The following is a 13600-nucleotide window of genomic DNA, read 5'->3' as shown; positions in this document are numbered from 1 at the left end:
GCCCGGAAGCACAATCCTATGATTTACACATTCGTAATTATTCAGAGCCCGAATGAAAACTCCGGTTCGGGAATGTCATTTGCGACCGCATTTTCCAAGTACTTCCCTTCTTTCCCTAGAGTTCGAAAAGGACTGCATTGAGCTAATCACATGATTCTAAAACTGTTTGCGAAACTAGAAAGGGAAGATATATTTTGAAGTGACTGTACGTGACATGGCATCGCCAATTGGAGGGAAGTCTCTAAACCAGCTAGCATGGATTTTGCACGCTGGCTGTGTATGTGCGTATCAATTAGTCACCAGAGACTATATGTCTGGTCTAGCCTGCGAGTGTGTTTCTGATCACATCACCCCCAAGAGTGTCGTTGCCAGAGAATCTGGTAGCTCTCCCCTAAACCTACCAGATCAGAGTATATCCTCTGCTTCTCCATATATCATCTGTGGTACATCTGCACTCCCAACCACAACAATGGTCTCTAGCGGAATTCTAATCCATTTTTATGGTTACAATAACATAAGCGAGAATAAAGCTCAACTCAACACAAATCAGTAGACTCGCTTAAATCTAATTGATGTTTTAAACTATTTAGTTTATAACTCTTATGTTCTTTCTTTACGGAAACCAATTTTGAAACAAATACATTGGCAAACTATTTGGAAAAGACAATTTATGGTAAGACAGTATTATACCTGAAAAGTGAATAACTCAATTAGAATAGAATGACAAGTTTCTTCAAAGAACATCAACAGATTCAACCAAATATCACTCAAATATATTAAAAATATATTATAGTTTTTTGCTTGTGGCTTTACGTGGCACCGATACAGATAGGTCTTATGGCGACGATGGGATAGGAAAGGCCTAGGAGTTGGAAGGAAGTGGCCGTGGCCTTAATTAAGGTACAGCCCAAGCATTTGGCTGGTGTCAAAATGGGAAACCACGAAAAACCATATTCAGGGCTGCCGACAGTGGGATTCGAACCCACTATCTCCCGGATGCAAGCTCAGAGCCGCGTGCCTCTAGTCGCACGACCAACTCTCCCGGTGTAATATATATATATATATATATATATATATATATAATCTGCTCTCTGGCCGCATTAAACCTGCATTATCACACCTACGTTGAACTACAGAAAGCCACCCTCCTGAGCACCTGCCACACTGTGCGAAATTTTCTAGGAACGACTTTTCCTCTGACTTTCGCCAAACAGCATGAAGTTCCAGGCTGCAGTTCCAGTAATACTGAAGAACAGATTCGCAAAACGGGGAGATAAGAATATTTTAGTGACATCATCGGTGCATATTTATTGTATAAATGTATATGTTGTAATTATTTCTGTTGTAAATACTTGTAGATATATGTACCTATAGTTTTATTATCACGAGAGTGACTTCTTGCCTAGGCCGAGTCAGCCCTTTATGTTACCGGCACAAGCCGAGCCTTTCTAAATTGATATAATAATAATAATAATAATAATAATAATAATAATAATAATAATAATAATAATAATAATAATCCCATCCTTTGTCTGACGTTCTACGGACATATTAAATCTCCTCTTTTTCATTGTGGTGGCGTTGTTTTCAAATTGTTGGTATAGTCCTTCGTTTGGTCTCATGCGAAACGTAAATTTTTCTGATGATTTTCTGGGTCTAAGAATCTTCCCAAGGAACTCCTTTCTTTCATTTCCAAATCTGAGAGTACCTTCGTGGCTATTGTCTCAGCTGCGTATAAACATTCAGGTTTGCCTATCGTGCTTTAATGCTTGAATTTGGCCTAGTAGGAGAGTGACTTAGATTTGTAGGTGTCCTGACATAATCTAAATGCAGTTTCCAACTTTCTTGCACGTTCTTGAATTGCTGTTTTCTCATTCATGTTTGGAGTCAACAATTCTCCTAGGTACTTGAATTTTGTAGCTCCTTTTGTGTCACCGTACTTCGTCCTCATTGTCCAGGTCGGTAAGTGGTATTTATGTTCATGAACTCCGACTTCTCAAAAGATATTTGCAATCCTGTTTTGTCTGCTATTTCTTTGAGAACTGCAATCTGCTTACTTGCAAATTGTAAATTCTCTGCAAGAAAGGCTATATAATCTGCAAATTCAAATTTAAGCCCAGTTCTCTTGTGACCTAATCTAATTCCATTTAGAAAGTTGAACTTGCTCATTTCTTTTCGCCATTCTCTGATAACTTTGTCTAAAACACAGTTGAACAAAATTGGAGAGAGGCCATCTCTTTGTCTCAAACCTGTTTTGATTTCAAAGGGCTCTGACAGTTCTAAAACTTTTACCTGCGATCGTGTGTTTTTTAGTGTTTGATGAATCACGGTTGTTGTATTGTCTATTACAAATTCTTTAAGCACTTCCATTAGTGAGTCCCGATCTATGGAGTCGTATTATGCTTCTTAGAAATGCACGAATGTCATTATCACTTTCTTATCTGCTGCTAATGTCTTAGTTTTGGTTTAGGTCTTGATGGTAAATATATGTTCTGCACATGACCGTCCCTTTCGAAAGCCAGCTTTATATTCTCGTAATTGTTTATTTATATGTCCTTCTATCCTACGCTTGTGTGTTTTAGAAAGGATCTTGTAGGCTACTGGCAAAAGTGATATCCCTCTATAGTTATTGACATTCGTTTTGTCTCCTTTCTTGTGCAGGGGGTGGATGATAGCCTCCCTCCATTCTTCTGGGATCTCTCCTGTGGACCAGATCTGTTGAAAGAGTGTTTCAAGTTGTTCCAGGAAGTTATCCCCGCATATTTCAGAAGTTCAGCAACAATTGAGTCCTTGCCAAATGCTTTGTTATTTTTCAAGCTCATGATGATTTCCTTTATTTCGTTCTTATCTGGCGGGGTTGATTCATGCAGTGTGCTTTCTGGTTTCTGGAACGTCAGTTTTTCTTGAGGTGGATCACAGTTGAGCACTTCTTTGAAATATTTATCCAAGTGTTGACCGTTCTGTTTGTTGCTCATAATCAGCTTACCATGATTATTTTTGAAATAAATGTTGGGTGACGAGTAACCCCGAAGTTTTGTCTTAAACATCTGATGGAAGTTCCTGGTGTTGTTTATCTTAAAATTCTGTTCCATCTCTCTCAGCTGATCTCTTTCGAACATTCCGTTGCCTTTTTTGAACACCTTTGTTGTCCTTTTCCTTTGGATCTTAAATTCTTCTAAATTCTGTGTTTTGGAGTTCCACTTGTTCCAAGCTTCTGATCGTCTTCGTAGAGCATTTTCACACTCATCATTCCACCATGGATGTTTCCTCTTCTTACCGAGAAAAAAATGTTTGTTTCTCTGCTTCCTGAATCTTTCGAGCCATTTTGTCCCACTCATAGGACTCCAACGTGTCGAGTTCTTTCTGATACTTCACTACTATTTCTGCGCTGACTTTGAGTTCTTCATTTCTGTACCTGTGTATTATTATTATTGTATTACGTACGTCCTAAATGCTTGTTCTTGACAGACGTCGGGCTGTCGAAATTTTGTCCAATAGGAGTTGTTTGACGTGTCATTACCAACGACACGGAGTTGTTACCTATGGTGAACAGTTCTGCATTTGTTACATACTGTAATATACAGCACACTTACAGAACAGATTGAACGCACTGTGACAAAGATGTACGTGTTTCGTCTGAGGTTTTTTGCGTTACTCTGTGTTTCGTGTTGTACATTTAGGTTATTCAGCCGGCCCCGTGGTGTAGGGGTAGCGTGCGTGCCTCTTACCCGAAGTTCGATTCCCGGCCAGACCTGAGGGCTGGTTGGAGGTCCACTCAGCCTACGTGATTAGAATTGAGGAGCTATCTGACGGTGAGATAACGGCTCCAGTCTCGAAAACCAAGAATAACAGCCGAGAGGATTCGTCGTGCTGACCACACGACACCTCGTAATCTGCAGGTCTTCGGGCTGAGCAGGGGTCGCTTGGTAGGCCAAGGCCCTTCAGGGGCTGTAGTGCTATGGAATTTGGTTTGGATTTAGGTTATTCATGAGGTATATGTTTGGGCTTATGCCGCGTTTCGAAAGGAGCCTTGCCTTTCTTCATCAGGAGAAACAGAGAAAATGGAACGACGCATAACAGGTTGCTAGGAGAAAGCAACAAGGAACTTGAAATGGTGCACTAAGGTTCCTTTCGAAACCGGTGAGTGTGTTTATATCATTAATTACACGGCATAAGCCTAAGAATATACCTCATGAATAGTTACACGTGCCGTGAAAGTCTAAATGATAATACATTTAGGTTATTGCATATTACAGGCTCTTCCACTGTTCTGAACGTATTTTCAAAGAAAAAATAATGATGACTGAGGTAACAAACCGAATAAATAATCATATTATCACTCTGTAACGATCTACTGGAGACCACGGATCCCTTATATCAGTATGGTCGGAAGGTATTCCTGAACAATCTCCAAAATATGTTGTTCTAGTTTGGCCTCACCCTCTCTATTTATTACGTATTTTTCCAGGTTATTTCCTAAACTCTCCATGAGGGTTAATTAATTTCGCCTAAGTATTGAATTTATTATTACCATTATTATTACACAAGAACCTGCTTTATCCGGATCGAAATTAATAAACATTGATTTTTGCTTGTAGAGTATTTATTTTACGGGGTCGATTATTCTTGCATGCCTTTTCCGCCAAGGATAGTCAAGGATAGGAATTGGAAGTAAGTAGGGCGCGGTCTATCAAAGGTACCGTCCCGGCATTCGCCTGAAATTGAAAATGGTAAACTGTGGACACTTCTGAGTTCCTTGGCACATTTCAACGCATTCCCAGATGCTCGGTCGTAGATGTGAACGACGTAAATGACTGGTTGAAAAATGACTCTATTTCAGGCTACAATATGACAGATGAATAAATTATTCCCTCGTGTTTCTCGGCAGGTAATGAATTCTAAAATGAACCCAGCGCTCCATCAGAAGAAATAATGACTCGTGGAGAGGCAACAATGAAGCTGGACAAACTGATGACCTATTTAGAATCCCAGACTGAAACCACACCGGCAGAACTAATATTAGTAAAACGTTTTCGTGATCATGCTGCACGCAAACACTATACAAATGTAAAACAGAAAAAGCTCACACATTATTTTATTGCATAAAACAGAGTCGTAAATGTGAGAAAAGTGTTCTTATATTTCTTTGTACAATTGAAAAGGGTATTACTTTACAGCTCATGTTAATATGTTGTATAACACATGTTGTATTTGTTTTTTAGTTTTCCGAATTATCCGGATTGTCGATAATCTGGATCATTTCCGGTCCCACTTAATCCCGATAAACGAGGTTCCTGTGTACTATTATTATTACGTTAACCTCATAATATTTCGAGAATTCTGACATTGTTCTTGTAACGTGTGTTGCAGACGCGGGTGGGGTGCAGATCACAGATCTTCGAGTACCACCCGCAGTGCGTAACGGTTCCGGTGGAGCTCTGTTGGACTGTGAATATTCCCTAAGACAGGAGGAACTCAAACCTGACTCGGGTCTTGTCATCAAATGGTTCTTCAATAATGAACCTGCACCAGTGTATCAGTGGATTCCCGGACAGAAGCCACAAGAGATGGGAGTTCTGCGCGGAAAGTTGAACCTGGGATATCGTGCCACAGACCACAGAGCTACCATGCACCGTGCTCTCTACATCCTCAACCCTACCACGGAACTCTCTGGAGAGTACAAGTGTTTTGTCTCCACGTTCAAGGATGAAGACTTCATGACCAAGAAGATGGTCGTCTTTGGTGAGTGATTCATGCAATAATTCTTAACTTCAGTGCACGTGAAGAAAGAAGTATTTTAATAATATATTATGTCGCTCATTATTTCATAATTTGATAGTTTTAGTAGGAAACTTATTGGTGGAGTTCCCTTCCCCTAACGTTGAATTTGTAACATTAAGGCGCATGAAGGCTTTGCTCTTGGTCTTTACTAGCTGGTGTATACGTGTTTCGCTACGGAATTTTACACTGTGTGCAGAATTCCAGGTGAAGTCGTACACACGTTGTTAATAAGGTTTTGTTAAATTGCTTACTATCATAGGTATTTAAAAATTCTATTTTATGTGCCTTCCCCTGAGCTATAATTTCATCCCGTTTGAATAAATTTCTTTATATCACAGACTGTAGGGCTTTATTACCCGATATAATGTGCCGATTTTCATTAAATCCTGTTCAACCATTTTTTCGTGGCTCGGCATTGATATGGACTTAGCAACAAAAATCGAAATTCACCGGGCGAGTTGGCCGTGCGCGTAGAGGCGCGAGGCTGTGAGCTTGCATCCGGGAGATAGTAGGTTCGAATCCCACTATCGGCAGCCCTGAAAATGGTTTTCCGTGGTTTCCCATTTTCACACCAGGCAAATGCTGGGGCTGTACCTTAATTAAGGCCACGGCCGCTTCCTTCCAACTCCTAGGCCTTTCCTATCCCATCGTCGCCATAAGACCTATCTGTGTTGGTGCGACGTAAAGCCCATAGCAAAAAAAAAAATCGAAATTCATGAATATCTCTGTTATCACAGCCAGTACGGTAAAAATGTATAATGTATAACTTTAGTTATGTAGAATTTATCGATAACTTCGATTTTTGAGAACTGAATTTCAGACCTTCCCCGAAACTACCATTCGATTCACCGTGAATAAAATAGTTTATAGCCTAGATTATGGTTCCGAATTTTCCGCACTTACACACCGATTTTCATTCAAATCTCTTCCGTCATTTTTTCCTGATGCGCGTAGAGGCAGACATCTATTTAAGAAGTGTTTCCTTGTTCCCGTGAACACGGCCGATACAGAAATACCATTCTTTTTTTTTAACTCTGAGCAATGTACAGAAAATAATCTTATTTAATATAGGCAGAATGGCTTATTTTCTTTTCAGATATTTACAAACCAATATCACGTAAAATTCTCAACCCCAAAAAGTGACGATCTGGTAATTTGTAAGTCCCTGAGAAATTGGCATGACAGAATAAATATAGCACATTATCATACAGAGAGTCAATCAGTTAAGACATGAACCTCAATTACAGAGTGAGAAAAATGAAACTAGCCCGGTAAATATTTAAAAATAAAATTTACAGACATAATTAAAATACGAAGAATAGAATTTTATGGCCACCTTCGTAGAATGAACAACAGCAGAAAATGTTTTTGTGACAGTTCCAAATTGAAACACAGTACAGGTTGGCTGATAGAGATGCGGTGGGACATATAAAACACTTAAGATCATAGATGAAATCATAACTACAGGGTGGAATTCCGGCAACATAGCACATCCGCGGATTGTCCCCTTTTGCAAATTCGACGTCAACCTCGGATGGTGTTATCGGAAGAACAGAGGCAAGTGATCAGCCGACGTATGAAGGAGTTTTGGGAAGAAAAGGAAAGTAACAATTTTCTACCATAGTAATAAGTTCCAAGCGGTCTATATTTGGCCAATTTCTTTGATAAAAATGTTTGTAGATAATGGGTTCAGCGATTTCTAGATCATCTTTCCAATGTATGAGATAATCTAAGCCTCAAACTCAGGCAAAAGTTTTTTAACGTTACGTCTGGTCAACACTGCTTTATGGAGTAGAGATTTGGTTTGTCAAAGCTTCCTCCATGAACAGATTAGAGGCCTTTGAAATGTGAATGTCAGAATGCGCTGAACGAATTTGTAACCAATAATGAAGGGTTAAGGAGACCTAGCGCTTAGCGTGAGCCGGCAGACAATATAAAAGCCACGAAAACAGCTTACCTAGACCGTACTCTTCTTATCTGTTTACCCTCCAGGTTTGGTTTATCCCACGGACTCTGCGAGGGATCCCACCTCTATCGCCTCAATGGCTGTGTCCTGGAGCTTCAGACTCTGAGTCGGGGATACAACTCGGGAGGATGACCAGTACCACGCCCAGGCGGCCTCACCTGCTATGCTGAACTGGGGCCTTGCGGCGGGGGGATGGGAACGTTGGAAGGGGATAGACGAGGAAGAGGAAAGGTAGTTGTCCTGGCCTTCAGTTAGGTACTATTCCGGCATTTGCCTGGAGAAGAAGTGGGAAACCACGGAAAACCACTTCCACGATGGCTGAGGTGGGAATCGAACCCACCTCTACTCAGTTGATCTCCCGAGGCTGAGTCGACCCCGTTCTATCCCTCGTACCACTTTTCAAATTTCTTGTCAGAGCCGGGAATCGAACCCGGGCCTCGGGGGGTGGCAGCTAATCCCACTAACCACTACAACACAGGGGTGGACTAGGCCATGTTTTACGAGTAAAAAGAACGGGCTTCTACAGTTCATATTAAAAACCCCATGTCACAACAACTCTTGAAGTGTCTTGGCCTACCAAGCGACCGCTGCTCAGTCCGAAATCCTGCAGATTATGAGGTGTCGTGTGGTCAGCACGACGAATCCTCTCGGCCGTTATTCTTGGCTTTCTAGACCGGGGCCGCTATCTCACCGTCAGATAGCTCCTCAATTGTTATCACGTAGGCTGAGTGGACATCGAACCAGGTCTAGGTAAAAATCCCTGACCTGGCCGGGAATCGAACCCGGAGCCTCCGGGTAAGAGGCAGGCACGCTACCCCTACACCACGGAGCCGGTTTGCATATTACAAGGAAAGATAGAAGGCAAGAGAGGACCTGGTAGATCACAATGTCATGGCTCCAAAACATCAAAGACTGGACTTGCATCAATAACAACGAACAACTCTTCAAGTTAGGTAAAGAAAGAGGTGCTTTCTGCAGGGTGATCGCCAACGTCTGGTGAACCGGATATGGCACTTGAAGAAGAAGAAGAAGAAGAAGAAGAAGAAGAAAGGAAAATATTCTTTGGAGTGAGAATTCATGTCTTTCAGATAAGATATGTAGGATTCACAATCCAACAAACACAAGGGAGAAATAATGTATGGGCGAGATAAAACTGTTAGTGATGAAATATTACAATGTGTAACGTATTAACCAATTACTGAAACAATCTTTCAAATTAAACACTTTATTGTGCAAAGGAACACGCCCACCCATTCACGCTGAAATTCTGTTGCCATTTCCCATATTCACCTCGTTCCGTCACCAGAAACCACCCCCCATATTCAACCCTCATTTTTCTCCTTCATTTAATCACACCCAGTTATAACTCTAGGCTAGGAAGGTGGAGAGAGAGAGAGATAGAGGTGTGGGGGGGGGGGAGAAATGAATTATTACTTCATTGTAGCCATGTATATATCACCCTGCGGTCCATCCTATATACTAGCTAGCATTTCAACGTGTTCCAAATAATATTAAAAAAGGACACGAGGGAAGAGAGAGGGTGAAGAAGTGAGAAGAGATGGGATTCAGGGTCATACGAAGTTAAAAGCAGAGCAACCACATCACCCCCTAGTGGGCCGTTCATCAAGTATCAGGTGTGTGAGTATGTGTGTGTTTTAGCTGGCGCACCCGTAAAACCACTGTGGCCACACTCACCTCTGGGTGCGGTGATGTTGCTATTGGAGGTGTGGTAATCGTTGAAAGTTTGAAGTGTGGAGGATATTGGTAAGTGAGGTTCATAATTGCGGAGAAATTCGAACAAAACCTTGTATTCAGACTAGTATGCTAATATTCCAATCACGTTGCAAGAAGTGATTTCAGACGACATTATATTCAGTGAAAAATATACGAACTAGTTGTATTCTACACTAGTTGAAGTGCCCATTCTTTAACACTTTCCTTGCCGCCTTAATGAAACGTATGAATTTCCCCAGGAGCCGATATGCAGAGTGAACCGAAATTCGCGCACTCGGGCGTCGCAGCGCGACTCCTCACATGCCAGCAATTAAAGAAGTCTCTACAAAAGTTTATCCTGTGAGTATATCCGGCAGAAAAAGGACGTTGAAGAGTGGCATTTGGCAACACTGTAACCACATGCAGGGTAACTATCTCTGTCAGCATATGTTAGTCGTTCTGTACAGTTGGTGCAGTGGATGGAGTTTTGGGTTAGTATGCAGGAGGTCGAGGGGTCGATCCTGGGTTGAGGCGTATGTTTTTTATTTTGTAAATGTAGTCCAGGTGGTATGGTGTGTGGCATCTTAATCGTCAACAGCGATTGCAGCGGGTCCTCTAGAAACCGTTTGCACTTACATACTACGATCCTAGGAATGGACGAACATTCGTTTTCATTAGTCAGCTTTGAAAGACGCCCTATCCACGTCGTGGGGGTGAATTTATTCGCTGTTGAGGATTAAGATTCCAGATACCATACCACTTGGAATATATTCACGAAATAATAAACATACGCCTCAACCCAGGATCGACCCCTCGACCTCTTGCACGCTAACCCAAATCTCTATCCACTGCACCAACAGTAAAGCACGACTAATATATGCTGACAGAGATAGTTACCGTGCATGTGGTTACAGTGTTGTCAGATTGCCACTCTTCAACGTCCTTTTTCTCCCTGATGTATTCACAGGACCAACTTTTGTGAGACATTTTTTTATTGCTGGAGTCGCGCTGTGCCGCCCGAGTGCGCGAATTTCAGTTCATCCTGTATGTTTCTTTTCTTCCAGAGATTTAAGTAGAGAAACTACGTGAAATTATGAGAAATCGATCCTTTCAGTCGTCGTGCCAGTTACCACATCAAGGAAAGGGAGTAGTGTTATATTCAGACTGCCCGAAAGCAAACTCCTGGATAAACCATAATTACCCCTGTCCTCATCTGAATACATAAACGCTGTAAAGTGGTCGTGCAACCTCACCGCAGTCATATCGGTTCCCAGTAGGTCATTCAGCACAACCCGTTGCCGCTAAAATGGCTGCAACGAGACAGAAATCTTTGGACATATGCTGGAATTCTGCCGGAGCATTGAGCTAATGCGTAATCATCGCCATCAATGTGTAAGAACGTCAATTGCTCAATCCATGAGACAAGCGTGGATGGGAGGTGGACTAGGAGGTTCACTGCATCTCTAATCTATTTGGAGGACTGGCATAATAGCTATCAGCAGAAAGGACAGTAAAGCGATGGTCTTAGATCTTGTCATTCGCTTTGAAAGAGACTCAAATCAGGCTCGCGATGTGGACCTAGAAAAGGAAGCAATTTATGTTCCGTGCTTGCCTTACCTGTCAGCAAAGTAAAAATACCAGTCGATCGGTGGATTGCCAGAGGCCTGCTATTCGGCAACATTGGCCTTAGTACAAAATCTGAAAGTTAATTCTGCGATAGAGGTAACAAATAGTAATACAGATAGGCGCCGCCTCTGTGGTGTAGTGGTTAGCGTGATTAGCTGCCACCCCCGGAGGTCCGGGTTCGATTCCCGGCTCTGCCACGAAATTTGAAAAGTGGTACGAGGGCTGGAACGGGGTCCACTCAGCCTCGGGAGGTCAACTGAGTAGAGGTGGGTTCGATTCCCACCTCAGCCATCCTCGAAGTGGTTTTCCGTGGTTTCCGACTTCACCTCCAGGCGAATGCCGGGATGGTACCTAATTTAAGGCCACGGCCGCTTCCTTCCCTCATCCTTGCCTATCCCTTCCAATCTTCCCATTCCCCTACAAGGCCCCTGTTCACCATAGCAGGTGAGGCCGCCTGGGCGAAGTACTGGTCATATTCCCCAGTTGTATCCCCCGACCAAGAGTCTGAAGCTCCAGGACACTGCCCTTGAGGCGGTAGAGATGGGATCCCTCGCTGAGTCCGAGGGAAAAGCCGAACCTGGAGGGTAAACAGATGATGATGATGATGAATACAGATAGGCACACGCTACAAATCATTCATTTACATCTGTACCTGAGAACGTGATTAATATTCCTCCCCCACCAGCCTTGAAAAAAGGAGATAACAGCAATAACAATTGAATTTCGACTTAATGATGTGTTTAAACTCCACTGAAATTCTAACCTGACTGTATTCCGGATCTGAATGGTCACTCTCACTGGAGGATGGGCGATTTATTTCATTAATAAATCTCTCTCTCTTAGAAGGTGGTTTTAACATTACATGCGAATTTTTAACACATGCACATGAAATATCATGGATAACGCAAATGTGCATTAACGGTACTGAAGAACGATAGACGCATATGACCGCCATCGTTACGCGTGTAATTACTAAAACACATTTGCATTGCATTGTAAGAAATGTTTCATTGTTACGTGATAATATTTCATAGCTAGAATAGCTGCCTCTGTTGATCAGCGGTAGAGTGTCGGCCTCCGGATCCCAAGATAGCGGGTTCAAACCCGGCAGAGGTAGTCGGATTTTTGAAGGGCGGAAAAAAGTCCATTCGACACTCCATGTCGTACGATGTCGGCATGTAAATGATCTCTGGTGACACATTTGGTGTTTACCCGACAAAATTAATTAAATCTCAGCCATAGACGCCCAAGAGAGTTTCGGTTTACTCGGTCTGCCACCTAGTGGGGGCCTAGAGAAAAACGGAACGTCGAAATTGACGAGCAGACAGCCAGATGGCGTCAAATTGAAATGTCTGCACACGGTAGCTGAGGCCATACGATTATTATTATTATTATTATTATTATTATTATTATTATTATTATTATTATTATAGCTAGAATCTTCTTCTTCCTCCTAGCGTTGTCCCGCTGATGAAGGGCCCGCTTTCTTAGTCATTGAACGCCATTTATTGTGTCTTGCCAACGCTGTTTTGGTTCGACCTTTGGAGCGTAGAGTTTCAACGTAAAACGGAGGACAGGGTTGGCAACAATACCAGGCGCTAAACGCAGAACTAGAGAAACAAGGAAATGCTGTTTGCTCCTTCTTTCAATGACGGTGAAATCCTGACATTCACCTCCCCGTGGTAGAGAGGGGGCAACGATTGCATATAAAAATAATATTTTATATGCAGGCGGCTAACGAATGAAGGGACCGATTATCTCCCGGTATAAGGAGATCCCCTATAACAAGTGCCAACAGTCTCTTTGAGAGTGGATGAGCGGGTATGGGTAAGGGCACTCTATTGTCCTGGGGACAAGAAATTGTTCCCAAAGGCGGAGGAACCAGTTTGGTCAACGGCATTAGGATGCAGAAGGCAACGGGAAACCACTGCATTAAAGATCCTGAGAGATATTCCAATAAATCCACATGGCATGGCTGCAACGTCAAGATCGGAGCCGGCCGTGTGGACCGTCTACCTCCGTTTGGAGACGACGACTTAAGAAGAAGAAACGCAGAACATGGCCATACCATCGGAGCCATTTTACTCTCATTTTATCCACAATTGAAGCGACACCCATCTGATCTCGAAATGTGTCGTTTCTGACATGATCAATAAGGGAGATACGCGTAGTCCAACGGAGTATTCTCACTTCAATGGCATGTAGTTGGCGTACTGAGATTTTGTCAGTTTTTTGACATTCTGTTTCACACAGAATAACTGGCCGTATTACTGTCGGATACATCTTGGATTTTTATCGCAAAGTGCACCGGTGATCCCCTTCCACCGGAGTTAGGTTGCATTAACCCCTGTGGGTGGGGAACGCACATGTAGAATACACCCGCGGTATCCCCTGCCTGTCGTAAGAGGCGACTAAAAGGGGCGACCAAGGGCTGACTGAATTAGAACCATGAAACTAATTTTGAATCGTACCATCACGCGGGGAACACCATAGGTTGCCTGTACTTGCGAGTAG

General features: G+C 42.6%; 1 protein-coding gene across 1 annotated transcript in view; it reads left to right on the top strand.

Annotated features, from left to right (window-relative positions):
* The first annotated feature begins 214 nt into the window (after window positions 1-214).
* The window catches only part of LOC136884121 (uncharacterized), a 164222-nt gene continuing 150836 nt past the window's right edge, over window positions 215-13600 (top strand). The window contains exons 1-2 of the mRNA XM_067156160.2: window positions 215-443; window positions 5371-5742. Of these exons, the coding sequence (XP_067012261.2) occupies window positions 215-443; window positions 5371-5742 (601 nt within the window). The remainder of the gene's footprint in view (window positions 444-5370; window positions 5743-13600) is intronic.

Source organism: Anabrus simplex, chromosome 12, assembly GCF_040414725.1.
Source record: "Anabrus simplex isolate iqAnaSimp1 chromosome 12, ASM4041472v1, whole genome shotgun sequence".
NCBI lineage: Eukaryota > Metazoa > Arthropoda > Insecta > Orthoptera > Tettigoniidae > Anabrus > Anabrus simplex.
This window is presented reverse-complemented; position numbering and strand designations above follow the sequence as displayed.